Source organism: Natrix helvetica (assembly GCF_964273705.1).
Source record: "Natrix helvetica genome assembly, chromosome: 10".
NCBI classification, from domain to species: domain Eukaryota; kingdom Metazoa; phylum Chordata; class Lepidosauria; order Squamata; family Natricidae; genus Natrix; species Natrix helvetica.
Genome location: NC_138561.1, coordinates 22556348 through 22582776, shown reverse-complemented (window position 1 = coordinate 22582776; position 26429 = coordinate 22556348). Strand labels below are relative to the sequence as shown.

General features: G+C 61.4%; 3 protein-coding genes across 8 annotated transcripts in view; 1 reads left to right on the top strand and 2 right to left on the bottom strand.

Annotated features, from left to right (window-relative positions):
- Window positions 1-756: 756 nt before the first annotated feature.
- SLC22A31 (solute carrier family 22 member 31) lies at window positions 757-5694 on the top strand. The gene is made up of 9 exons (XM_081963088.1): window positions 757-1719; window positions 1845-1948; window positions 2713-2867; window positions 3285-3453; window positions 3568-3713; window positions 3941-4049; window positions 4176-4390; window positions 4664-4775; window positions 5087-5694. The coding sequence occupies exons 1-9, from the start codon at window positions 1357-1359 to the stop codon at window positions 5493-5495; spliced, it is 1782 nt and encodes a 593-aa protein (XP_081819214.1). The 5' UTR covers window positions 757-1356; the 3' UTR covers window positions 5496-5694.
- Window positions 5695-5701: 7 nt separating this feature from the next.
- On the bottom strand, window positions 5702-16201 carry CDH15 (cadherin 15). Its single transcript, XM_081963087.1, has 14 exons — window positions 16028-16201; window positions 12977-13105; window positions 12304-12459; window positions 11938-12082; window positions 11324-11484; window positions 10760-10888; window positions 9859-10044; window positions 9259-9512; window positions 8732-8871; window positions 8247-8465; window positions 7671-7910; window positions 7053-7189; window positions 6806-6961; window positions 5702-6543 (listed from the first exon to the last, which is right to left on the bottom strand). Exons 1-14 carry the CDS (start codon window positions 16079-16081, stop codon window positions 6346-6348), a joined length of 2304 nt encoding a protein of 767 aa, XP_081819213.1. The 5' UTR covers window positions 16082-16201; the 3' UTR covers window positions 5702-6345.
- Window positions 16202-22922: 6721 nt separating this feature from the next.
- The window catches only part of ACSF3 (acyl-CoA synthetase family member 3), a 28268-nt gene continuing 24761 nt past the window's right edge, over window positions 22923-26429 (bottom strand). For all 6 annotated transcript variants that reach the window (XM_081963540.1, XM_081963544.1, XM_081963543.1 and 3 more), the window contains 3 exons: window positions 24330-24464; window positions 23877-23988; window positions 22923-23731 (listed from right to left, as the gene is read on the bottom strand). In XM_081963540.1, the coding sequence (XP_081819666.1) occupies window positions 23611-23731; window positions 23877-23988; window positions 24330-24464 (368 nt within the window). In that variant the 3' untranslated portion in view covers window positions 22923-23610. The remainder of the gene's footprint in view (window positions 23732-23876; window positions 23989-24329; window positions 24465-26429) is intronic.

The window sequence follows — 26429 nt, the reverse complement described above, 5'->3', positions numbered from 1 at the left end:
AGAGGTTGAGAAGACTGAAAGGCCCCACACGCCACTGTTGGGGGAAGCTGTTGTCCCTTGACTGGTAGATCTGCATCTCCAAGATTGTCATCTGTGCTCATGTGCTCTGTCTTTCATGGGGTCCGTTAAAGACCACACGTCCTTGTGCAGCCTGTTGAATTGGGTTGGTTTGAACAGCGGCTTCCTTCGTGGCTTGGCCAGCAGTTGCATTGACACACTGCTGCTCTCCCTGGATCAGCTCTCGCCCACAGAAGCCACAAAGTGTAGAGATGCATTTTTTTTAGAAAACAATTTGAGGAGGGGGAATTGAAATAAAAGGTTGGCGTGATGTCACATGATAAAAATACCCCCCCTCTACCACCCCCACCCCCCAAAGTGCTTTTGCACCCCTTGCTCAAAGGTAACCGGGAAGAAAAGCAAGCACTTGTTGCAAGAGCGGAAGGTAAACAGAGGAGCCCTTGGACGCGTCCAGGAGAGCCTGAAGAGGGCGAGGTCAGGCAGGGAAGTTGCTCAACTGGACTGAGCAGGTTTTTCTCCGCTGGGCAGCTGCTGCTCCCAGTCCAGGAAAGGCCCTGCCCCACTCAGCCAACAATGAGAGGCCCCACGGAAGACGGGGAGGAGAGCTTTCCAGGCCTCTCTCGCCTGCAAGTCGCCGCTGCACAAGCAGGCAGCCTGACCTCCCCCCCCCCCTCCCCACGTCCCCGCTAACAGGGCAAATCTGCCATTGAAGGAGCAGCCCCCCCCTCTTGGGACATTCAGCCCCCCCCCCGAAGGAAGGCAAGCCCGAGGAAAAAAGTTCCCTACCCGAAGGAAGCTGTGGGCACGGGGGGAGGGGGGGCTGCGGCGGACCCCTTCCCGGCTCTGGGCAATTTTGCCCGACGGCAGCTGTCCCGGCCGCCTCGTCCTGGCTCCGGTCTGCTCTGGCCAGGCTGGGAAGAAAGGAAGCAGGGGAGGCTGGGGAGAGCAGACGGCAGAGCCGCCCAGGGGCTCCCTGGAGATTGTGGGGGGCTGGGAAGAAAAGGGGGAAGGGGGGGTCTGCGGGGGGCAGCCAGGCATTAGGCCGCCGCTTCGCCTGCTTTTGAGAGACCCCCACAAAGCGGCAGCTCCGCTCCGGGCCAGAAGGGGGGGGGAGAAGCAGGCGGGGCCACCTGGAGCGGCCGGTGTGTGGCTGCCCCAGAGGGACACCTCGGGGGGAGGCGAGAGTGCCTCTGAGCAACTGCAGAGCGCCTTGGCAGCAGCGCCCGCCCGCCCCGTCACTCACCGCGGTTCAGCCGCAGCCGCCGCCTACCCCGCCCCGCCCCGCCCTGGCCGGAGAAAGGCCGTGGCCGCTGCCGCGTGTGTTGCCGGGGGGAGCGCATGGACTTCGAGGGGCAGGTGCTGCGGCGGGTGGGCGGCTTCGGGCGGCGGGCGCGCTTCCTGGCCGCCGCCTCGTGGCTGCCCAACGTGGCCCTGGCGCTGGGACTGGCCGCGGGGCTCCTCCTGGCCGCCGTCCCGCCGCACCGTTGCCGCCCGGACCCCGCGCTGCTCCCCGCCGCCCTGCGCAACGCCAGCGGCCCGGAGCTGCTCAACGCCTCGGCGCCGCCGGGCAGCCGCTGCCTCCTCTATCGCTACCCGCTGCCCGGAGGCGCCCCCGGCCCGCCCAACGGCACCGGGCCCTGCACCCGCGGCTGGCAGTACGCGCTGCCCGCCGCCGGGCTCCGCTCCACGCTGGTCACGCAGGTGGGTCCCTCCGAGGGCTCCCTTCGCCCGGCGCCGTCCCGGGAAAGCGTCGGCGGGGAGGAGGAGGAGGGTCGGGGGAGCCCCGGCTGGGCTCGGCTTCTCTGCTGACGCCGCTTCCCCCGCAGTGGGACCTGGTGTGCGCCAAGCATTGGCAGGTGCCGCTGGAACAAACCACCCACCTCTTGGGATGGCTGCTCGGGTACGTGGCCCTCGGGGCGGCCTGCGACAGGTAAGGCGGCGCCGCCGCTTCCCCTTTGAGCCTTTGGCGGGCCCCACAATGAGGACTGGCCGCTTGGCCGCCTGCTATTCTTGGGCAACCAAAGGCGGCTTTTGTGCAGCGTTGCCTTCGGTGGGTCTCCGGTGGGGCCGAGGCGGCTGCGTGGGAGGCGCCGCTTTCCAGGAAGAAGGTCTTGTTTTCATCCCGCTTCATAAGACGAGTCATTGGAGCTCAGCAATGCCGCCCCGGGGGCCCACCTGGGATTAAACGCCAACTCTTTCCTCCTGCTCTTCACCAGCCCCAGGCGGGAATTCTAGCCTGTAGTTGTGACCCTGGACCTCTGATGCCTACTGGGGGGGGGGGGGCTGCCCACAGGCCTGAATGCAGACAACCCCCTGCAGCAAGCCTTGGAAGTTGCTTTGAGGGGGCACAGAGGAGCAGGCTGTCTATCCGTGTGAAAGCTGCCCGGGGCAAAGAAGGCTCTGTTGGATAAGGTGGCCACCTTCGGGGATGACTTTGGGCAGCCTTGCTGTAAAGTGGACTTGGTGAAGCCTGGCATTTTTCTGGGCTCCCTGGACCAGAATGTGTGGGGGGTTGGAGGCCCTCGTGTGGCCCTTCGGTAACCCTGCCCAGTGGTTTGTGTTGCTGGTTGAAACAGGCCAAAAGAGACCCGGATTTTGCTCCCCTGGACCTCCGAGGGGAGCTGCCTCAATGCAATCAGGGGCAGTCTCCTCTCCTTTTCCTCCTCCCTTCCTCCCCGCTCTCCTCTCCTGCAGGTTTGGCCGTCGGATCGTCTTCGTCCTCTCCTTGGTGCTCTCTGTCCCGCTGGGCTTCGGCGTGGCCCTAGCCGTGGATTACCTGATGCTGCTGCTGATGAGGATGCTCTTTGGGGCCGTGCTGGCGGGGGCCTTCCTCTCCCTCTACGTGGCCCGTGAGTCGTTTCCTGCCCACTGGCTGTGCCGCCCTCCAGGACAGGCCCCACCAGGCCCTCCCTGCTTCCAAAACAGCCCTGGCTTTAGGCCCAGCTGCCCAGGCCGATGGGATCTGTGGCCTTGGAACAAGGGCGCTTTGGCCGAGGACTCGGAGAGATGACCGGTCCCTGGTTTGGGGCTTCCCTGGTCAGGAGCTGCTTTCCTGAAATGCAGCTCCCTGGGGAACCGAGTGGCTTCCATGGAGGTTGGTGGATGTCCCGCTTCCCCTGGGCAGGTTTAGGAAGCAGATGCTCCCCTGGCGCTGCTGAACTCCTTCACGGCCTCTGTTGGCTGCTTGAAGCCAGAAGCTCCGATGCCCCCGGTGGGACTGCTCTGGGCTCCTCCCCCGTTGATGCTCTCCCTCTGCTGCTCCTTAGGCCTGGAGTTGTGTGACCCTCCCCACCGCCTGATGGTCACGATGAGCGCCAGCTTCTTCTGGGTTGCTGGGCAGCTGCTCCTGCCAGGACTGGCCGCGGCTGTGGCGGAGTGGCGGATGCTGCAGGGCACCCTCACACTGGGACTGACCATGCTGGCTGCTTGCTGGTGGTGAGTGCGCTTCTAGGTCTGGAGGCCCAGAGGATCTGTCTTCCCCCTTGGGGGCACTCAGCCCTTCCTCGCCTCCTTTGGGGAGCACCAATTTCCCGCTTTCTCCCCTGCCAGGTCTCCTTCTCTCTTCTCCGAGTCAGCCCGGTGGCTCTTGGCCACACAGCAGCTGCAGAGAGGCAAGCGGGCCCTGCTGGATCTAGCCAGGGGCAACGGGGTCAGCCTGGGAAATGGCTCCCCAACCGGGGAGACCCTCCTGGCAGGTGGGTCTCCTGCTCGGCCTCTCGGGCGCCTTCCAGATGCGGCTGGTTTCAGCTGACTGGAGCCATCCTGCACCCACAGACTGGCAGCCCCTGGGCAGAGCCCGTCAGAGGGGCTGGGGGTGGGGAAGCTCCCCTTGGCGCCCCAGAGCCCCTCTCGAGTCCGCCTCTGGCCTAAGCTGACCGGCCAGCCAGTTGGGCCTGGGACCCAGCTCTCCTTTTGTGCCCAGAGATGGACGGACAGACAGGAGGCGTCCCCAGAGCAGAGTATCACGGTGTCTGCTGGATCTTCAGCACGAGGGTCGTATGGAAGAACAGCCTCATTCTGGGCTTCACTGCGTAAGTCCTCCTGGGAGGGGCAAGCATGGGCCTGGGCAGACCCTCTTCCTCTTCCTCACGAGCTGCTCCCTCCCTGCTGGCCCTCGGACAGCCTGCGGATATAACCTCCTCCCCCCCCCCCACCAGCTTCATCGGGAGCGGCATCCGCCACTGTTTCGCCCGGAACCTGGCTCCGTACGGCCCTCGCTTTTACTTCCCCTACTTCCTGCTGGCGGGGAGCGAAGCGGTGTCTGTCCTCTTCCTGTGCCTGACGGTGGATCACTTTGGCCGCCGGGCGGTCCTTCTCTTTGGCACCATCTTGACTGGCATCTCCTCCCTGCTCCTCCTGGCTCTGATGCAGTGTAAGGAGACCCGGCTGCCGGGGGGGGGAGGGATGGGGGGCACGTAGCCCCACTTCCCAGGAGGGGAGCTGATTATGCTCAAGGGTCCAGACTCTTGTGTTGCTGGGCCCCTGCGAGGGGCTTCCCTCTTCCTAGAAGTGGCCTTGCCCAGATGCAACTTGGCTGGCTTGTTTGAGTCGCCTGCTGAGGTTTGTGTGGCAGGCAGGCGATTTCCCTCCTAAGGGCCGAAGGACACCCAGCCAGCCTCTCAACCAACCCTGTCCCCTCCCCTAGATCTGATGGCATGGCTTGTCTTGGCACTCTCCATCCTGGGCATTCTGGCATCTCAAGCTGTGGCTGCCCTCAGCATCTTCTTTGCCAGCGAAGTGCTGCCCACTGTGGTCAGGTGAGGAGGCATCAGCTGTCCCTGTATTGGCAGATGGGCAGGCTGGAGCCTGGCGCTCAGCTTCCAGTGAGGTTGGAGCCTTGCCCAGAGCCCACCTGGGCCGATTCCTGGCTGGCTTTCCCAGTGAGCTTTGGCCAGAGGCTGCTTTCCCTCGGGGGATCCGTGCTGGTTCAGGGCTCCAGAGAGAAAGGCGAGGGACTCTGCCCAGGGGCCATGAGGGGCTTGCTGAGCTGGGGCCCCGGAGGGAAGGGGGTCCTCCCGCGGATGGCAGGGGCCTGGCTCCTGCCCAATGGGGCTGTTTTGCTTTGCAGGGGGGCCGGGCTGGGCCTCATCCTGGCTGCACACACGCTGGGCCAGGCGGCCACCCCCCTGATGGACATCCAGCCCAGCCGTGGCTTCTTCCTGCACCACGTGGTCTTCGCCTCCTTTGCCGTCCTCTCGGTGCTCAGCGTCATGCTCCTGCCAGAGACCAGCCAGCGGCCCCTGCCGGACTCCGTGCAGGAGGGGGAGAGCCTGCACCGCCCCCCCCTCTTCCACCCCAGACGCCGTCACTGCCGCCGCCAGGACCAGCTGCCACTGCTTTCCACCCACGCAGGCGCCAGCCCCTATGACCCCGAGAGCTACGGCCACCTGGTCATGGCCACAAAGAAGATGCTGGGCAGCCGCGTGGGGGCCGCTGGCACTGGGGGCCAGGGCAGCCCATTGTGCCCACAGACCTAAGAGCACGGCAGCAGCCAGAGGAGAGTAGCGCTGCTGGGGCTGGACTGCCAGGGCCCCCACAGAGGAAACGTTTTCGGCCCCGGGGAGATCTGGTGAGCAACCATGGGGGAAGCAGGAACTGGGCGGCCTCTGGAGGAAAGACTTATGCAGGGCCCCCTTTTTCTTTGAGATATGCAATAAACCCCACGCTGCCTTTAGACTTCATTTTTCTTGGGGAGTTTTATTGTCAGCCACAGCAGGCACGCCCCCCCCAATCCTGCCCTGTTGCCCTGCCAAGACCCCCAAGTGTCTCCTTCTTCTGGCTGTAGCCCCCTTGGCACCTTTGCAGCCTTGGCCTGGGCTGTGGGGGAACACAGCCAGGTTTGCCCCTTTGCCCACCGGAAGCTGCTTTTCAGGGTGGGCCCCTGGTGGGTTCTATGGGGGGGGGGAGGCATCACCGCTGGCTTCTCCCCAGGGGCTCTTCAGTTCCCTGCAGGCTGAGCTTTTCTCACCCAGCCACCATTTCTTTAGGCCTCATAACTCTCGTGGCCCCTGGAGGTGACTGTCGGGGTCCTGGCTGGGGGAAACAAGGGAGGGGCTCTGGGGCCCCTGGGACTCTCCTCCAGCAGCTGCCGGCAGAATCTCAGCTGGTGGCCAGGGAAAGCACTGGGGGCTCTGCCTGCCTTCGGCTTCAGGGCACGCAGGCTGCCCCAGCTGCAGTGAGCAAGGCAGCGGCTGGAAGGGACCCTGCCTCTGGGGGGGGGGTGAGAAGCAGCCGGGCACGTGCCCCACCTGCCAGCCGGGAGGGCGATGCGGCTGCCCAAGCCAGGTTGGTCAGTTGTCCAGTCCGGCCCTGCTCTCCTTCTGCCCCCTACTGGCCATAGAGCTCAGCCAGGCGCTGGAATCGCGGCCCCCATTCGTGGAGGTAGTCGTAGTCCTGGTCTTCGTCTCCCAAGCTGGACTGGAGGGAGCTGAGGGAGCCGCTGGCCGAACAGGCCCCCTCGTAGTCATAGATGAGAGCCGTGTCGTAGGGGGGGACGCTGGGGTCGCTGTCGGCTGCCTCCAGGCCCTGCAGGAGACGCAGCAGCAATGAGCCTTCCAGAGGAGAGGGAATCCCAGGGCCAGAAGGTACCCGAGAGGTCCTCTAGTCCAGCCCTTGCTCAAGGCAGGAGCCCTTCTGCCCTCCCCATCAGCTGAAGGATCCACGGCCTATTTCTGAAAGCCTCCAGGGACGAAGCGGCTCCAACCGGTGGCCAAGCCGCTCACAAGGCAGATTTCGGAAGGGCCGGGTGGGGGGGGGGGCTCCTCCCACCCTCCGGGCTGCTTTGCACCTCATTGATGAAGTCCTCGATGTCGGAAGGGCAGCGCTGCAGGGGCAGGGGCAAGGCGTAGCTGTGGGGGGCGTCCCTCCTCCGAAGGGGCTTCCCCCGGGGGGTCGGGGGCCCAAAGAGATCAGGGTCACGCAGCTGGGAGAGATCGTAGCCGTCCTGTGGGCAGAGAAGGGGCCCCGGCCATCAGGACCCCGTGGCTTCGAGGTGGGGAAAGGAACCGGCCCCATGGCTGCCCCTCCGGCCTCACCTGGTCTTCTTCGCCACCCCCCTGCTCGTCATAGTTGACTATGTTGTCGCGAAGATCGTCCTGCCAGGAGCCCAGCAGCCCCTTGCGGAGAGCCTGCCGGCGGGAGCGCCCCAATCCGGCTACCAGCAGCACCAGCACTGCCCAGAGAAGGAGGAGGGTCAGAGGCCCCCGTGCCCCCCCCTGCCCTCAGGGCAGCCACCATACCGGTCCCCTGGGCTGCTGCTCTTCCCGTGGGCACACTTCCTCTCAAGACCACCCTGCCTTGCCCTGCCCATGCCAGGGCAGCTTGGGGAATTGAAGCCAGCCAATACAGCCCCCAGCCCCAAATAACACGAGCCACTTTCTCTCCCATTCACACACACACACACACACACACTGCTGCAGGAAAATGGGGAGGGGGGCGCACAGGAGGGTATCTTGGTGCCGGGGTCTTCCTCTGCAGCAGAGAGGCAGAAATGCCCCCCCCCCAGGCCCGGAAATGGGAGATGCATCCATTGGATTTGCAGATCCCCAACCTCCCACCTGGCCCTCCACCCTCTCCCAGGAACGTGGGGCAGAGGTCCAGCTGTGGGGGCTGCAGGCCCCCCTCCAGCCCCGATTCAGCCTTCGGGCACCTACCCAGGAGCAGGAGGGCGCTGCAGAGGATGGCCAGCAAGGCGCCCCAACTGAGGCCTGCCCTGGCCCCCAGGGTGGCAGCCGCCCGAGCCCCACAGGTGCCCCACTGGCTGCAGGCACAGACGGAGACGTTCAGCAGCTGCTCTCGCGCCTGTGGTGGGATGCCGGAGTCTCTGACCAGCAGTGGCAGGAGGTGGACACCCTCGGCCACATCCAGGGGAGGCCTCAGCAGCACATGGGTGTCTGGGGAGAGGGAGGGGAGCAGGGAAGGGGGAGTCAAAGGATGCTCACAGGAGGAAAAAATCCCCATCGCCCAGGAGCTCCAGGCCTCCCTTTTCAGCCACTTTCTGAGGTTTTGTCCTCGGCTTTCCCCCCCTCCCCCCCCCCGTTTGGTGTCCAGCAAAGTCCCTGAAGTGCCTGGCCGGCTCCAGCTGGACAGAGGCCAACTCCTCCCCCCACTAAAAGGGGGCGAGGGATGGGCTGTGGGGGGAGGGGGCTCTACCAGGAAATCCGGTCCAGGCTCCCCCCAAGGCCTGGGTTGAGCTCCCCCCCCCATATGACAGATGGAGCCCCGATTACCGTTGGGGTGGCTGAGAGTCCAGTTGTGGGAGCTGCTGAGGCCAAAGTGGAAGTGGAAGGGCCCAGCGTGGGGCGCCAAGTCCTGGTCAGTGGCGCTTAGCACCAAGCCCCCCCCTTCTCTGCACAGCGACCCCGTGGTGGGGAAGAGGGAGGGCGCATGGTCGTTGACCTCCAGCACCTCCACAGAGAGGGTCCCCGTGGCTGTGAGGGGAGGGGTCCCTGAGAGAGAGAGAGAGAGAGAGAGAGAGAGAGAGAGAGAGAGGCAGGTGTGGCTCCAGCTGACCTCGGGGGTCTCCCCAGTCAGAGGCAACTCCCAGGCAGAGGAACTGGGCACCATGGCTGCCCAAAGGGGACCCCAGTCCCGGCCTGGCTAAGGACCCCCCCCCCCTGAACGCGTGAAATCGGCCCACGGGAGTCTTGAGCAGGGCTCAGTTCCCCCCCAAAAGACCCCGGACCCTGCCTGCCCCTCCCCTCCCCCCACTCACCGTTATCCACAGCCAGGATCTGTGTGACATACCAGCCGCCCAGGAAGGTGGACCGGGGGGGCACTTTCTGGTGGGCTTCCACCCGGCCAGATTCAGGGTCCACCTGCAGCCAACTGGCCGACTCAGAGGCCTGCAGGTACCTGGGGAGGGGAGAAGGTTTGGGGACGCAGGTAGGCACACCTCCCCCCCCCCCCGTGCAGCACTCCCTTCTCAAAGAGCAACAGACAGGAAGGCCCCAAACAGCCAGACCCTCCGCAGGTTCCCCCCACAGCCCAGCTGCCTCCGGAAAAGGGGGGCTGGGCTGAGTCAGAGGCAAGGAAAGGCAGCCCAGAAACCCCCCACCCCCCCACGGACCTTTGCAGGGTTTGCTTTGAGGGCTGGAGTCAGTGAGGACTAGAGACTTCATTCTTACAAGGAGGAGGAAATGGGGGTTGGATTTGCTGGATCTTATCCTGAATTCCAAATCCAGGGCTGGCCAAGCACCCGACACCCCCCCCCCCCCCGCAGCTGCCTGGGGTTTTGCCCACCTGAGCCTCTGGGCTTGCTGGGTGTCTGGGTCGCTGGCGCGCAGGAGGGCGATCTCGGTGCCAGCCGCTGCCCCTTCGTTCACCCTCCCCCTGCAGGGGCTCTCCAGGAAGAAGGGGGGCTCGTTGGCATCCGTCACCTGCAGCTGCACCGTGGCCAAGGCGTGGGGGGCTCTGGGGGCGGAGGGGTGCAGGGGGCTCTGGTTCTGCACAGAGACCAGCAGCTCGTAGCGGCTCTGCTCCTCGTAGTCCAGGGCCTGGCAAGGGGGAGAGAGGGGGGGAGACATGGGGCGGGCTTTTCTGGGGCGCGACTGCTCCACCCCCCCCCCTCCCGTGCACGGCTGGCCCTGGGCCTTTGCCTCCCCTCCTGTCCTGGTGCAGAAGACGGCCTCTCCTGCCCACCTCTGCCCTCTGCTGCAGGGAAGGCCTCAGCGCTCAGGCCCCCTTCCCCCTGGGAGGCCTTTCCCCTTCTGTCTGGGCCCCAGAGGACCCCTGGGAGAAGAGCCCCAGCCAGAGTGGCAGGATGCGTCCCTCCTGGGCCAGCCCCCCCCCCCCCCCCCGCCCCATTGCCCCTGCTCTGGAGCAGAGCCCGGCCTTCCTTGCCTTGGCCAAAGAGATGACCCCCTCATTGGTCAGGGGGTCGGGCTGGATGGAGAAAGCTGCTCCAGGGTCCCCCCCCAGGATGGTGAACTTGGTCAGCCAGTTGGGGGAGCCCGGCTGGTCTTTGTCCCGCACTGCCAGCCGCCCAACCTCCAGGCCCTGCCGGTTCTCGGGGGCCTCCAGGTGGAACTGCAAGAGAAGGGGGGCAGCGTAGAAAGGGGGGCTGAGCGTCACCCCACCCACAGGGACGGGAACCTTTGGCCTCCCTGGGGCAGCTGGGGGGACCGGAGGGGGGATTCTGACAGCTACGGGAAAGGGGTCTCGGGTGGGGCGGGGGCTGCTGTGGGGCCCAGAGAAAGGCAGCTCTGGGTGGGATTCTGCAGACAGTGGCAGGGCAGAACTGAGCTCTAGTTGCAGGTAAGAGAAGCCCTGGGTCACATGGGGAGGGGGGCCAGTCCAAGGTCATCCCCTCCCCTTCATCCCATGAGGCTCAGGACCCTCGCCCTGCCTTGTCAGCTCTTGGCCCTCCTCCTGTGCCCAGGGCCTTGCCTGCCAGTGCTTGAGTGGGGATGCCCAAGGAAGGAAGCTGTGTGGGGAGCGGGGGATAAGACTCCCTCGGCACCAGTGGTGTCTTCCTACCGGTTCGGACCAATTCGGGGCAAATTGCTCGTGGTTTGGTGGCCTGGGTCTCTGGCAAGACTGCCATGGGCCCAAACCCGTTCCCCGGATGGCGCAGTCTGCACCGCCATCTTGTTTTAAAGTTCTGCGCATGCACAGAACAACTTTAATTGCACTGGGCATGCACGCAAAGTGCGCGCACAAGGGAACCAGCCGTAGCGCCTGCCGGAACCCATCCCTGCCGGGCACAGTCCTCTCCCCCCAGGTAGGGGGCGGCTCTCCCCACCTCATCCGACACGAACTCCGGGGGGTTGTCGTTGAGGTCCTCCACGTAGATGGCTGCCGTAGCGGTGGTGGCCAGGCCTTCTCCCGCCATGTCGGCCACTTGGAGGGTCAGGTTGTAACTGCCCGTCACCTGCACAGGGAGTGGCCAGAAAGGAGTTTGCAGTCATGTCTTTGAGCCCAGGCCTCCACCTTATGACGCTTTAATGAAGGGGCTGAACTTAATGAAGGTTTGCAAATCAAAGAAAATCTTGGCTTAGAAATGCATCGTATTTTGTCAACTATTTTGTGCAGTCCTTAATAATAAAATAAATCCAAGCCTTGTTGCTAAAAACAGAGCAATGATACTGGGGAAATGATTTGATTGTGTGGGATAATCAGGGAAGAGTTTATAATAAAAAATTCTGAAAGATTCTGCGGTCGTTGAAATGCTAGAGGTGAGAAATGTGGCACAGGGGTTGTAGTTGGGATCCCTGCCTCCCTCTTCTCTTTTCCTTCCCATTTCGTGCCAGCTCATCCCTTCTTAGTGGCCGGAAGCTGCCTCCGGACACAAGGGAGGCGTCCGTACCTCGCGGTCAAGCCCATCTTGAGCGACATGGATTTCCCCGGAGAGCTCGTCGATGGCAAAGAGCTCCGCCCCTTCCGGGCCCAGGATGGAGTACCGGAGTGCCGCGTTGTCCGTCTCGGGGTCGTCGGCATCTGTGGCTTCTGCCTTCAACACAAAGGCCCCTGAAGAGCCCAGAGTCCTTTAGGGCACCAGGCGGAGGAGGAGACCAGCCTGGCCCCATTTCTCTCCCCAGGGAAACTCTTTGGAAACACTGCACGGGGTTTCCTCTGCTGGGGGGCCCGGCCCCACAGGTTGGTGCGGGCCCTACGGGGGAAGCAAAGATGGGGGCCAGGATGGCTGCCTTGATCACTGCTGTATAATGGGTGCTTCCAAGGGCAGCCAGAAATTTGCACCGGTAGAGTTGCTTTCATGCACGTGGGTGAACGAGGGAATCGATGGATCCCTGGTGATTCAGGGCTACTCAAGGACGGAGGAGCGTTACGCGCATTAGATGCACCCCTTTCCCCAATGAGAGTGAGGACAAGGAAGCAGCCGGAAGGCCTGCAGAATCCGTCCTGCCTCTCCTCTTTGGCCAGACCAAGGGGCCGGGGGGGAGGGGGTGGGGATGCGCCCACCTGGCTGGGCCCCTTCCAACACCTTCCCTATGAACACGTCCCGCTGGAACAGAGGCCGGTTGTCATTCTGGTCCAGGACGACGATCTCCAAGTCAGTGGGGTCTTCCAGCGGGACCCCGCCCAGATCGAGGGCAAAAGCCTTGAGCTGTTGGTGGGGAGAAGAGGAGGAGCCCCATCTCAACTGGGGAAGGAAGCCTCTGCTCCCCTGGGGAACCCGGGGTGGCTTATGGGGCAGGCAGGGCAATTCTCCAGGGTTGGATGGAGGTAGGTGGAGTTTCGGCCCCCTCCCTTTGGATGGAACTGGGGGGGGGAGGACCCAAACATCTGGATCCTGAACTGATCAGAGTCCAACCCCCGTTTCCTTACCCGGAAGCGATCATGTTTTTCCCGATCCAGCACCGTGTTGAGGTAGACTTTGCCACTCCGATTATCGATGGAGAAGATGTCCTTGGGGTCTTCATCAACCCCGGGACCCTTAATGCTGTAGACCACGACCCCCGGCTGCTGCTTGTCTGACTTAATCTGCAGAGAGGGAAGCGGACTCTGGGGGGTTGAGACGGCCTCCCCCAGACTCTTTCCCTCCCTCTCCCCCACCCCCCACCCGAGGCTGGAGAAGGTCAGCATCCCACCCGCCCCGGGACAGCAGAAGCTCCCGAGACAGACCGCTGTCCAGCTGCAGTTTCAGCCAAGGTTTTTCCAGCTGTTCCTACAGATGTCGAGAGTGGACATGGGGCTTGTGGCATGCCGCATAATTCTCCTTATGGGAAAACTATGACTCTCCTCTGGAATGTGATGGGGAGTGGGATCCCCTGGGAATGTGGGCTCAGGGGACATGAGGGATAGGGAGCAGCAGACCCATAAGCCCCGACCATCCCAGGGAGGGTTGTGACCGTCCATCCCCCATGATGCTCATCCCCCCCCAAAGCATGCACAATGGTGCCAACTGAGTGATGGCCCCTGGGAAGACCTGCCCTTCCCTCCTCAAACTCTGCCTGCGAATCTCAGCTTCCCCCCCTCCCCCACAGCCTCTCCCACCCACCTGGACCAGAAGGTGTGGCAGCCGCCGGTGGTTCTCAGGTAGGCTGATGGGGGGGATGACCCATGCCCGCTTGACCCTCCTCATGGCTGGATGGCTGCAAGAGGCCGTCCCTTGGGCACCCCAGGCGTCCTGCAGGGAAGGAGGAGAAAATGGCAGAGCCACTCATTCTTACGTCCGTCGTTTGTCGGGGAGGGGAGGGGGGAGGGGAGGGCCGGTCAGCCTGCCTTGGGGAAAAACCAGAGGGGATCCGGAGGCCTCTTGTCTTCCCAAGACATTCCATGAACAAAGGGAGGCTGATGCCTTTGGACAGGTGCTGCCAGGGTCCCTGGGGGTCTTTCCCTCCCTCCCTCCCTCCCTCCCTCCTCTGCCCCACTGCAGGGACTAATCCCCCGATGGGCCCATTTGGCCAGCAGCTGCGCTCGGGCCTTGCAAGGGAAGGTTGGAAGCTCTCCTGCTTCAGCCCAGGGAGGAGGCTGGCAAGGACCTCTCAGCCAGGGCAGGAGCCTTGTGCACATCTCTCCTTCAGTCAGGCAGGACCCCGGCAGGTCGAGAGCCTCCAACAGCCTGGGAGGCCGGGAGGGTCCCTGAAGGGGCTTCCTTCCCCTGCTGGCTGAGTAACTGCCTTTCCCTTTTCTTAAGGGGGGGGGGAGGGCAAAGCAGCATTTCTGGAAGAAACCCAAATATTGCAAGTTTGGCCGAGACAACGTTGCTTGTGATGGGACCTTCTCGGGCCCCCTTGAGAGGCCAGGCAGGGGGTCCAGCCAGAAGCCCAGCAGGGGCTCCTCCTCCTCCCTCCCCGCCAGCCCTGCCTCCCTTGCGTGGGATTGCTCAGCCAAGGCTCATCCCAAGGGAGCGGCTGGGACTTCCGGCATTCCTTCCCTGGCTTCACTTTGGGAGAATTCGGCCTCTGACCCTTTCCCACACGGCTGCATCTGCTCCGGGCTCCCTCGGTGGCTCTCAGAGGCCACAGCCACCAGCCACAGCCGCCCCCCCCCCTTTGCTTCCTGAAGCCGACTGTCAAGATCCTGGTCGCACCAGGGCCACTTCCTGCCCAAAGTAGATTGGTGAAGCCAAGGCCCATAAGCCCATTTCAATTAAAAGCCATGGCAGCGTCATATAATTTGGGAAGCCTGACCGAAGCCTGAACTGGGAAAGGTTCCTCAGGGGGAGCAGCAGACTCTCAAGAAGTGCCTGAAACAGACGTGGGAAAATCGGAGTCCCTCCCATTTGGTAGTGCAGAGGCGGCAACTGAGAGGACCCCCTCCCTGCTGCCCCCTAACCAAGAGGGCCGGCTGAAGGGGTCCTCCAGGGGGGTCCTCAGAGTCTTTCGTGCTTGGGGAAAGGGGAGGGGGGGCTGTGCTGGTGCCCTTCAGATCTTGGCTCCAGACCCCCCCTCCCCCCCGAGCCCAGGCAATACGTTCTGCGCCTCAGCTGACCCTTCCCTCCATCCGTGGGGCAGGCTGGTCCCTTTGCTGATCAGAGATGCTCTGCAGGCTGCCCAGACTTCACCCCCACCCACCCCTTCTACGGGCCTTGAAATGGGACCCCTCCTTGCCCAACTCTGAATTCCGCCCCAGCAGGTGGCTGAACAAATGCAGAAGCCGCTGGTGGAAGAATGCTGCCTCCCCCCAATGCCCAGGCAGGGGCAGGGCGCTCCCCTCCTCTCCTGCCTGGGGGTGGGGGTGGGGCGGCAGGCAGGGTCCCCCAAGTTGAGCCCTTCTGAGATGCTGGAGGTGCTCAGTTGATGGGAAATGCAAGACAGCAGATTAAATGCCCCCCTCCCAGGGAAAAAAAAACAACCATTGATTTAGTGGGGGTCTTGCCACCTTGCACAGAAGTGGGTTACTTTGAAATGTAGGAAGGAGGCTTCTCCCAGCCACAGGACTGGCCCAGTTTAAGACCCTGGGGGCAGACAAGAACTTGTGGGGAGGGGAGATGAACTGGGCCCTTGCGTGGCTGGCCTTTCTCTCCCTGCAATTTCCCCCCGTTAAACTTAGCAGCAAAGCAGATCTAATGCAAGCCACATGCAGCCCACTCCCCACCCCACCCCAGCCGAGGGCTTGCATTCTTCTGCTCCCAGCTGCCCCCCACCCGACATTCCAGGCTTGTGTTGTCTTTGGGCAGCTGGCAAGAGGCGGTGGGGGCGCCTCCTTCCCTCCCTGGGCCAAGAGCCAAAGGGCTGCCCATCTGGGACAAACGCCACCTTCAAAGGAGCAGCACCGTCGCCCCCCAGAGGAGGGGTGGGGAAGAGAAACCTTTGAAATGGGGTGGGTGGACTCCCCCTCGTTTTTAAAACCTCTTTTGTCCCCTTGCAGGGAAGCAAGGGCTGAGGTGCCCTCGGTGGGCTGCCCAGAAGCCAGGGAAAGTGGGAAGGCTGCTTGATTCCTCTGCCTTCTCCATTTCCTGCCTGAGGGAGAGATCCAGGCGAGGCCCCCGGCACCAGCCCTCTTTCCTGACTTTAACGCAAGGCTGATGGGAAGCCCTTTCAACATGGGCCACATCTGGTGAGGCTCCCGGGAGTGCCATCCTGGCCCAGTGCAGATGTTGCCACCTCTTGGATCCCCCTCTGGTCCTCCGGGCAGGACCCTGGCAACGGGCCCTCGCCAAGCCCAGCCCTCCTGCAGGGGCTTCTCTCCCACAGATCGGCTCCAAGAGCTGCAGGAGACGCCCAGACTCTTTCCCCAACAATTTCAGAATGGGGGCACCAAGGCGGTCACCATCACCAGTCCTGCAGCATGGTCTCTATAGTCCAAAGCAGGAGCTGCTCAGAATCCCCCCCCCCCACACACACACGGCAGAAGAAAACGCTCTGGAGGGATCTTGACTCAAGTAGGGTGTGAACTGTGGACTCTGCACCTGGGAGCCCCACTGGTCTCCAGCAGCAGATCCTTGGCTGGATCCCTTCTGAGAGCCGGGAGATCCTCCCTCCCTCCCTCTTAAGAGCGGCCCTGAAGCCCACCTGGATGGCTGGGGTCTCCTGGAAACAGAGGTTTTAGGGCTGCAGGAGCCCAAAAGAAGGCAGACCCCTCAGACCCCTCTCGCCCGGCTTACCTGGGCTGTGAAGGTGGCCAGGAGGCAGGTGCTGAGCCAGAGGAGGGGGACCATCTTGGGGCAGGGGGGGCGCCTGGTCAGCCGTTGCTGGAGCGCTGCTTGCTTTGCTGCTCTCCACGGGGGCCGAGGCTGCTGTGCCTGGGACAGGAACTAAAATAGCCTCGGCCAGCCGGCTGTGACAGACAGCACATGTGTTGGGGCTGCTGCAGAGGCTGGGAGAAAAGGGCCGGATGGGCTGAGCTGAGGGGGGGGCGGGGGGGGGCAGGGAATCCAGGGGGAGAAGAGAAGGCTGTCCGAGAGAGAAGCCGAAAGGGAAGGAAGGGTAGTAGCTCTGGGCAGGAATAAGCAGGAACCTCAGCAATTGATGGCCAGGGACTTCTAACAAACGATGGAACTGAATTTGGACTTTGCCAGGCTGAAATGTGTGCTATTTAATATTTTCTGTGGGAAGAGAAAGAGGTACAATAATAGTAATATATATATATATATATCAATATATTTGATTTAAAAATATGTGATTTGATATGAATTGCAAATGAAGACTATGGAAGGGATGCACAGAAATTTTGTAACCAATTGACACACTTTCTATAATTTGTAATGGAAGAGGCTTTTATGTTTTTTGTTCTGTCCGTTTGTGTTTGTTAAAAAATATTTTAAAAATGTTGTTTGTTTAAAAAAAGACGTGTGGATTTCAACTGGCTGCCTGGGGAATTCTCGGAGTTGAAGTCCACAAGTCTTAACATTCCCAAGTTTGGACGCCCCTGCCCCAGCGGGTCAGAAGCCCCTCAGCGCCCGAGGGCCAGCCAGGAGCTCCTTGAGGGAGGGGCCCTGCCTTCCTCTCCCCATGAAGGGCTCCCCACACTCTGCCCTGGCTGGCTGAGCAGCAGCTGCTGCTGCCACATCTTCTGGTTCCCAGGCGTTGGCACTTCTGGGGTGTGTGTGTGAGAGAGAGAGACCTGGCACAGCTGGAGCACCAGCTGGGCATGGGGGCTCCTGCCCCCGGACAGCCAGAGGCCTCTTCCCATGGAGGGAGCCAGCTGTGTTGGCAGCCCTTCTTGGCTTCTCTTCCAAGTCCTTCCAAGGCCAGACTCCCATCCGCAGAGTGCCTGGCCAGCTTGGGAACACAGGAGCGGCCTCAGGATCGGAAGGGCCACGAAGGCAGCCTCCGGGCCGGCTCCTCTGACTCGCGGGGCCCTTCCACTTCAGAGCTTCGGGCCCCACAAAGGAGCATCGGCTGCCCTTGGGATGCACGCGTGGAACGGGTAATGCTGCTCGGTGGCCAGCAGGGGGAGCCCCAGCACTGGCAAAGAGCAGAGAAGCCCCTTTGCCTTTCCTGGCATGGAGGGGGGAGGGGCCTCCCCACAGAGGGGATTCCTCCTGCAGCTTTCTTGGGAGCCATGGGGGGAGGGATCTGCCAGGGCCTCCTCCGGGCTTTCTTCTTTCTCACGTCCCAGTCCCAGCTGACGTTGCTGGAGGAGCACCTTCGGGTGCCCAGATCTGATCCAGGAAGCCAAGTGAAAGCACCCTTCCAATATCTCAGGGGTTGCCCCAAAGGAGAGGGAGTCAAGCTATTCTCCAAGGCACCTGAGGGAAGGACAAGGAGCAATGGGTGGAAACTAATCAAGGAGAGAAGCAACTTAGAACAGAGGAGGAATTTCCTGACAGTTAGAAGAATTAATCAGGGGAACTTCCAGAACTTGTGAATGCTCCATCAGTGGAGGTTTTTAAGAAGAGATTGGACAAGCATTTGTCTGAAGTTGTTGGGGTTCCTGCCTAAGCAGGAGGTTGGACTAGAGGACCTCCAAGGTCCCTTCCAACTGGGTTATTCTGTTAAGTAGTAGCTCTCACCCAGCCTGTCCTCCTTAAAGGGGAAGGGATTCAGGCAGAAACGTTCAGATTGTGTGGAGACATTCCTCTGTCGTTCACCTCTGGCTACCTGGCCTTGGGACCCAGAAGGGCCCAGGGGGACCAAGGGGCTCCTTTAGGATCTCGTGGCATCCACATGCATGTGCCCCCGTGAGGGAGGGTGACTAAGGCAGCCTTCCAAGGCCACTGGCTGACTCCGGCTGTCGCTTCGGATACCGTCTCCTGGAACCACTCATCTGTCCTGCGCGGCTCCTGGCCACTCTGCCCTGTCGCCCCACATCAGCGCCTGGCCTTGACGAGAGTCTGAAGTGCAAGAAGAGACTTGGGCGGACAGGAGGCATATGGGGAGGGCTGCCACTGGGGCCTCCACAAAGCTCCCCGGCCCAGAGAGGGCCGAGCTCTCCCCCGTCCTGGAGGCTCCGTTGGAAAGGCCACGTGGGGCATCGCCAGGCAGAAAGGTCTCCGTGCAGACAGACGGACAGCCACGCCTCAAATCCCGACTGCCTTTCCAGCCCCCTTTCATTCCAAGGCTCTTCCCTGAGGCCCCGGGGGCCACTTCACCAAACGGGAGGTTGCCTTCAGCAACGACACAAGGAAGAATCCTCCTTTTGGCCACCTCGCATTTCCTGCCAATCGGCTTCATGGAGCCCCTGAGCCACAGCGAGGGAGAGAGAATTATACGCCCCTTTCTCTGCCTCAGAAATAATTCCATAGACTTCTGCCCATCCAGCCCCTTCCTCTGCTGGTCCTGGAGGGAGCAAAGGGGGCTCTTGCACCCCTACGGCCCTCAGGCATCCTCCGAAGGTCCCAATTCTGGCCTTGGAGCCGGAAAGCCAGCCAGGCGCCATCTTCTGCCTGGTGAGGGGGCAAAGGGTGGGCTTCCTGGTGCCAAGCTGCCTTTTGTTCTTCACAGTCTCGGCCCTGGGTTCCATACGCCTGAGTGACCCTTTGGGGGGCTTGGATGCACCTGGCTTGAACCTGCCCAGGAGCGCCTGATCCCCTGCTTTGGTGGTCTGCAAGATATTCAATTGGTGGGGCTGGAGAGGGAGGGGCTTTCTGCCTGGCAGCCCCTTGTCGGCCGCTCTCTGCCTGACCCTAATGCAGTGTGGCAGGGGGTCAGCCAGTAGATGCTCCCTGCCATTGGCACTCTGGGTGGAGGGGCTCAGGCTGGGCACTTGAGGGATGGAGGGGGAATCCTCCTTGACGGGGGTGGGGGGTGATGGGAGCCCAGTGTGTTTTCCTGCCGGGGCCTCTGGCTGTTGCTGGGGAGAGCCTCTCGGCCGGCCGGCTCCTTCCCTCCAGCCGGTCCTGAAAGCCAGAAGCTGGAGCATGTCACTTCCATCAGCGTTAAAGGAGGATTTGCCAGTCAGCGGGGAGGGGATAGATGTGTACACACACAGGTGCAATTGTGCCCTTTGCTTCAGAGGGCTTGGAGGGAAGGAGAGGGGTGTTGTGTTGTGTTGTTACAACAGCGAAGAGATGGGCTTGGCCAGGGAAGCCCCCTGAAAGGCAGAGGTGCCCAGAGGCCTCCCTGGTGGGCACCAGTTGGCAAAGTCCACCTGGACAAGAACAGAGGTTGGGTGGAGGGGGGACTTGGCTTGGGCCCCTCCTCCGCCCTCCAGCAGAACCAGGGGGGGGGGAAGAGGCTGCACCCATCCCCTCTGCACCCCCTCGGTTTTTCTTGGCAGACAGCAGCCCTGCTGTGGGATGCAGCAATAAAGGGCAGCGAAGCTTAGCATTTTATTCCGCAATAAAAGATAATGTCATCCATAAAGAGTGGGACATTGCCCAGCCCTGGGGGAGCAGGAGCATGGGAGGGGCAGGAAGCACTCCCTCCCCCTGCAGGCAAAGAGCAGCTAGCTGGGGGGGGGGCACAGGGAGCTGGAAAGAAGCCTAAGAGCCCAGCGGGGCAGGAGACAGCTGGGGACCCCTCTCACCTGGGGGGGGGGGCTGGTTGTTGCCTGGCTGAAGGTGCCGGGGGGGGGGGGGAATGGGGACAGGATCACACCCAATGACTCTTCACTCCCCCACCCCCAAATCATTCCCAATTCTGATTCCTAATTCGGCTGCCTCAGGGCCTCCGACAACTCTGCAGATCAGGCCTGGGCTGGTGCTTGTGGGGGGGGGGGGATTCCTGCTATTCCCAAGGTGTCCTTCCAAGCAGCCCCCCTGAGGAAGCCAGAGCTCTCCCCCCTAGAGAAGCCCACCATGGCCAGGGCAGGAGTGCTCACCCCCACCCCCTCTGTTCCTTGCTCTGTCAGCTGGGCAACTTTGATGTCCCCCCTCCAGTCGATGGTGATGGCCGGGGGGGGGGGGGCTGCCATCCCACCTCCCTTCAATCCATGGCAGAGTCTGTAGGAGAGATTTCGTGCCTGGATTCAGTTGGCCTTCCTGCCCCACAGAGCCCCCCCCAGGACTCCCCACTGGCCCCAGAGAAGCCCCCTCCAGCCCCCGCAGGTGTCCTCGCTGTGAGTGGAGCCACAACAAGAGAAAAGCAGCTAGGATCCCAGCGGGGATTTTCTGCAACTTCCCAGGTCCCCCTCTCCATCTGTTTTTCCTGGCGGCCTCTGGGGGGGCATTTGCGCCTGTGTTAAAGTGATGCAAACGTAACTTTGATAACAGGAACAGAAAAGCAACCAGCCCCCCCCCGTCCCCCCCAGGCCAACTGTCAGGCAGGAAGGCCCAAAGCCTAGTGGTCAGCGCAGCCCCACTCCCAAGCTGCCCCCTCCTCCAAGGGGGCAATATTGGGTAAGGCACAGGGTGGATTTGCATGCAGGAAACCCCCCTCCCTCCCAGGCTGCTCACATTAGCTAATGTCTTCACTCTCAGTGGGGGCTTCACAACACACCAACCTCCTAGCTGGATAAACACAACATCACAGCTGTAGTTGTGCCACATGCTTTGCCCAAGCAAATCCATTCCCTGGTGACTTAAAGGGCAGAGGAGGCTGGGGCCACGGGTGGGGCCCAGCCCTACGTCAACCAAGGCTGCCCAAGGCCCACCTGGGCACCTGGGCAGAGGCTCCGTCAGTATCCTGGTCTATCTGAGGTATACCTGGATACCAAGGGCCCTGGTGTTCTCAGGTGGCTCTCACCTCCACGGAGGGCATCCCGCTTGCTCAAGGCTGAGAGTTGGGGCAACCCAGATCAGTTGCAGGGGAAAGGGGGGGGGGCATGGGTCTCCTCCTTCCTGCCAGCTGGTTGGTCCCTGGGAGAAGTGGATTCTGGGCCACAGAGTGTCTTGGCCTGGCCCGGCAGGCAGTGCCCTTCAGGCTCTCCAGGGACCCGTCAGGCAGGGGCTCCAGGGCCGAAGTCAAACGTTCCCGCCTGGCCCCCAGGGCTGCTGGCAGAGTCCCCCCCCCCCCGACTGACTCCATTCCTCAGCCAGGCGTGACAGGCAGCTGTTTCCCTGCCTCTGCTACCTGCGCTCATCCATCAGGCCCATCGATCGGGCCCTGGTGGGGCTTTATTAATGATCTTGTCAGTGCCGGGTGCAGGAGAGCCGGGCTTGTCGGGAGTGATGGATCAGGGAGTGCACGGCTGCTATTTCTTCTCCCGTGACCTTGTCCCCCCCCCCCCCCATTGTGGCTGCCTTAAGAGTTATGAATGTGAGACATGATAATTTGATATTGATCTATACGGTAAGTGAAGAAATTTACGGTGTGCTGATGTTTTAACAAAGGGGGATGCCTCCATCCTTCCCACTTGGGGGAGGGGCAGCATGTGCAAGCCCCTTTCCTGCCATCCCCCCCCCCCTGATGATTTGTGGGGCGGAGAGAAGGGAGATGCTGAATTTCCTCCCCTTTTCAGGGGTAAGTTCAAGGATGTCCCCCAGACCCACCGGACTCCCACAACTCCTTGCCTGCCTCCAGCACACCTGCCGGGCGTTAGGTGGAGGACGGGTGCAGGACCAGGGAGAGGGAGGCGGATTGAGTTTGGGGATAGAGGCGGAGCTTCCCTTCCAGCTCCAGATTTTCAAAAAATAGGCACCCTGGGAATATCTATTTTTAAACGTAGAACTGTCACCGCCTCTCTAGCACAGATGTTGAGGCCGAGGGTGCCAAGGAAAGAGCTTTGAGGGCTGCTGGTGGGCTGTCACTGCCCAGACGAAGCGTCTAGAGAGGCAAAGGAGATAAACGGCCTTTCTCGGCCTCCTCCGTTATGCCTGGCTGAGCCCAGATGGCCAGGTAGAAGCCGACAGGAGAGCGGCCAGTGGCTGCCCAGCTGAGCTCTGGGCTGCAGGAGAGAGGAGGGTCAGCTGCAGCCTTCCCTGGCCTGAAGTCTCCCAGGGGACACCCCCCCCCCCCGCCATGAGAAAGACGTCTGCTGCCGCCACTCCTCCCGGCCAGCACAGGTCAAAGGATGGCATCCACCCATCCACAGTTGGCTGGGAAGGTCCCAGGAATTCTCCCTGGGAAGCCCCCTCTGGGGGAGGGAGGGAGGGGGAGAGAGAAGAGGCTGCGCCTGCCTTGTTAAGGAAAGTGGCCCTTTATTTGCCCTTCCCTAACAGTCGCTGCCTCTGTAGCCCAGGAGGAGGAGGAGGAGGCAGTGCTGAAGCATGCAAAAGGACAGATCGCAATCTGCAATTTACGGAGGATTATTAACTGTCCCTGTGCTGAGATTAAATTCCTCTAATGAAGGACCCTTTTACTGCACCATAAAAAATTTTTTTTGAGGGGGGGGAATCTTCAGAAAGAGAATGTGGGGAAGAAAAAGAGAGGAATGCTGGTGGGGAGAAGCCACCCCCCCCCCCCCCAGGATACTGAATGAATGTGCAAAAGCCCCAGCGTCTCCTCTGGCCTCAGCGGTTGATGCCGAGTGAGAAACGGAAACCAAGTCCCCTGAGCTTCACACCTGCCGTGACCCTCGGAATCCCCCCCCCCTTTGGCTGCAAAGTTGCTCCCCGAGGCCTTGTCGGGGGGGGGGGGGCTCCAAGGAAAGCAGGGGGGGTCACGGTGCCTGATCAGGCAACCCACAGAAAGCGGAAGGGGCGTGGCAGCTGCAAAGAACCCACAAACCTCTCCAGCTAACCGGAAAGGAGGATTATTGCTCAGGGACCATCCCAGCTTAGTGAGAAATGCGTTTGGGAACAGAAATGTACGTATAAGTTTAAGGTGGATTTCTAAAAAGCCAGAGTGGTGCAGAAGAGCATGGAAAGGGGGGTGAGATGATACGAACAGACATGAATTCAGTCCTCACCCGCTTCGCTCTTGGACACACACAACAAACTCCGCATCGGATCCCTTGGCTCCGCAGGTGCGCCTGGGGGAGGGGATTTCCATCCTCCCGAGGGAAGGGGAGGATGGGCCCCGTGTCCTCCCATCCTTTGTAAGAGCAGCGGAGGAGGAGGAGGAGGAGGAGGAGGAGGAGGAGGAGGAGGAGGCGCCTGTGCTCGGACGGTATTCTTGGCCTTCCTGCACTCTGGCTCGGCCAAGGGAAGGCCTTGCAAGGGAGGCTGTGGCTTCTGTCCATGGACCTCCCACAGGCCTGGCCAGGGCCTCTCCCCCACCTCCCACCCCCCATGTCTTTGGTAGGCCAGCGTAGGAGGAGGCAGAGCAGCGCAAAGCCTGAAACCTCAGGTCCTCTTCGGTCTTCCGGGTGGCGAGTAAAGGCAAGTCCGCCGCCAAGGATCAGAGTCCGGTTTTGAAGGCCTGGTGTCCAGTGCTGTTCTTGGGCCACAGGGAGCCTTGTTCCACCGGGCAGAGGCAGAGGCTTTCACAAGGCACCGTAGAATTGTTTGAGGAGCTGCTTCTTATCCACCTTGCCCATATGGTTGCGGGGAATTTCCTCCACCAGGAGCAGCTCCGAAGGGATGGTGTAGGAGGGCATGCTCTCCCTGGGCACAGAAGAGCCTCTGGGTCAGCAAAGAGGCTGCCACAACCCCCCACCTCCAGGGACGCCCCTCCCCTCCAGGGCAGCCTCAAAGAAAAGGGAAGGCCCGGGAGAAACCTCTGGGTTCTGCTTCTGGCGCTCCAACTTACCTGGCCCATTTCTTGAGGGTCTGCAGAGACAATTCCTGGCTCTCGTGGAGTTCTACCACAGCGCTGACCTTCTGACCCCAGACAATGTCGGGGGCACCGATCACGGCAACATCTGCAGGAGGAGAGAAGACGGACTCTGTTCCTACAGATTCCCAGGCACTGACTTATTCAAGTTATTCAATGGGTTGGCTCAACTAATCTTAGGAGCTGATTTCATTGGCCCTGAGGCCTTCATGCAAGTAGCACTTTCACTCATCCGTCCGGTCTTTGTTTAACTTTGTGACCTCTTAAAGTAATCCCTTCCTGGCATTTGAAAGAGATCACTTCACCTTTCTGCCTTGGAGAATGGGAACGGTAGAAAGAAGACCAAATTTCGCAGCTTCTTGGTAAAATGCCGTGTACATAATTAGCCCTCCATTAATCAACAGCAAAATGGCAGCGCACAGACAGCACCTGCAATGCTAGGGTGGGCCAGCAGGTGGCGCTCCACTTCCAGGGCGCTGATCTTGTACCCTCCGCTTTTGATGATGTCCACCGAGGTCCGTCCCCTGATCCAGTAGGCGCCTTCCTGGTACATGGCCGTGTCACCTGGGGAGAGGAAAGAAGGGCACGGATTCTGGGGAGGGGCTCCAGCAACAGCCTGCTGGCTGCCGGAGCTAAGAGGTCCTTGCCGGGCATGGAGCCCCAAGGTGGAGACATTGGGTCAGCCACTTTCAGATCTCCTTGGTTGGAAGGAGCACCAGCATCTCTGACCCTGAGAGGACCTCTCGCCCCCGAAGCTCTTCTCTGAAGCAAGCCACGGCTGCAAGAACTCTTGGGGCTTCATCGGAGGGACGGGGCAAGGACTGGGGAAAGGCAGGCTGGGATCAGCTGGTGAAGCCGGCCAGGGGGGCTCCTCAATGGGTGCAGAACACGTCCCTAAAACCCCCTGTGGCATCAGGCAGAGGCACACAGCACGTCTTTCCTGGATGGCCAGCAACGGGGCCAGGGAGGAAGAGGGTGTCGCTCAACCTCCTGGGGGCTCCAGGGGGAAACGTTTTTCAGATCCTTTTCCTGATCCCTCTGTCCAAAATCCCAGGAAATTGTCCCAGTGGCCGGCTTCTCCAAGCCCCCCAGAGCGAAGGCTGCCGGATGAATGGCTCTCTCTCGGAAGGGAGATTTCCATTGGGGGGGGGGAAGAGGGGCGGGGGTGGGGGGGGAAGGAGCGCAAACAATTAGAGGGAGGGAGATTAATGGGGGGGGGGAGGGCTGTCCCCACCACCCACGCGCGAAAGGCAGAGCCTGTGGCATGGGAGGTTTGCAATGAGTGCGTGTGTGTTACGGACATCAACCTCCTCCCCAAACGAAAACGGCATCCATAGTTCCTCATCTGCTCACATATATCACACACTTCATTCCAGTTTATTAGCTGGAATAAATCATAAATATTTCATTATACATCAACGGTGCTCGACTCCGGGAAGGCGCAATCTATCACCCCGATGCTCCCCATGACCCACCAGCGCGCATTAAGCTTTCCAGTCTATTAAACAAGATTGATACAGGGAGCCCGATGGACGGGGGGGAATGTGCTTATTACACACCGAGGGGGGCGGGGGGGCGGGGGCGAAGAATGGTCTCGAGGAGAGGGAGCTCCCAGTTCAGTTGCTCACTCAGGTTGGGGGGAAAGCAGGTACCCCCCAGAGGGGAGGGGATCTCAACTCATCCAGACCATCCTGTTCCAGGTGTCCCCAGAGCCCTTGTGGGTCACTGCAGGTGTAGGCAGGGTGTGGCTGCCCACTAGTCCCATGGCATCCCTGGACTCGCAAGAGGATGCCACGGGGTATGACCTGGGTGACTGCCCAGGAAGCTGGGCTGAAGATGATTGCCGGAGAATTCCTGCCACTTGCTTTCATCCCCGGCCTCATCCCCTTTTCATTCCCCCTCCCCATAAGAGAGGAGCTCTGCAGCTGACCAGAGACCCTCCTCACAGCCCGGTGGGCGGGGGGCCTTTGGTGTGCGCATTCAGGGTGGGAAAACAAAACAGAAGGTAGGAAGATAATCCGACGGGGTACGCAAAATGCAGAAAGGTGCAGCCGCGTAGGGGAACTGCGGAGGATGAAGGACCGCGAAGAGGAGTGGGATCTGGCTGGCTCTCGGGAAAGTAAGATAGCCCATCATCCAAAGCCAAGCCTGCATTTGCTGGTGCATCAAATCTTGGGTGGCCAATGAGGGGCAGTCACCTCGCTTTGGGCCAGAGCTACGCAGGGGCTGGGAAACTGGGGCTGAATTCCAGCCCTCCGGCCGTTTCCCTCACTGTCCTTCTGTTTCTGCCAGTTGCCCCTCGAGGCCAAAGGTGAAATCCCCGGAGAGAAGGCGGCTCATACAGCCCCTGAGTGACAGGTGCCTAGAGAAAAGGGGCAAAGGAGGCCCAGGTTCCTAAGCCCCGAAGGGTGTTCGGGGGAGCTGGAGTGGGGCTCCTCCTCAGGCAGCGTTGTTCTGGGTTGGAGATGGATCTAATGCCCCAAAACGCAACTGGGCTTCTTCCTTGAAAACCTTCTAACCCCCAAAGGC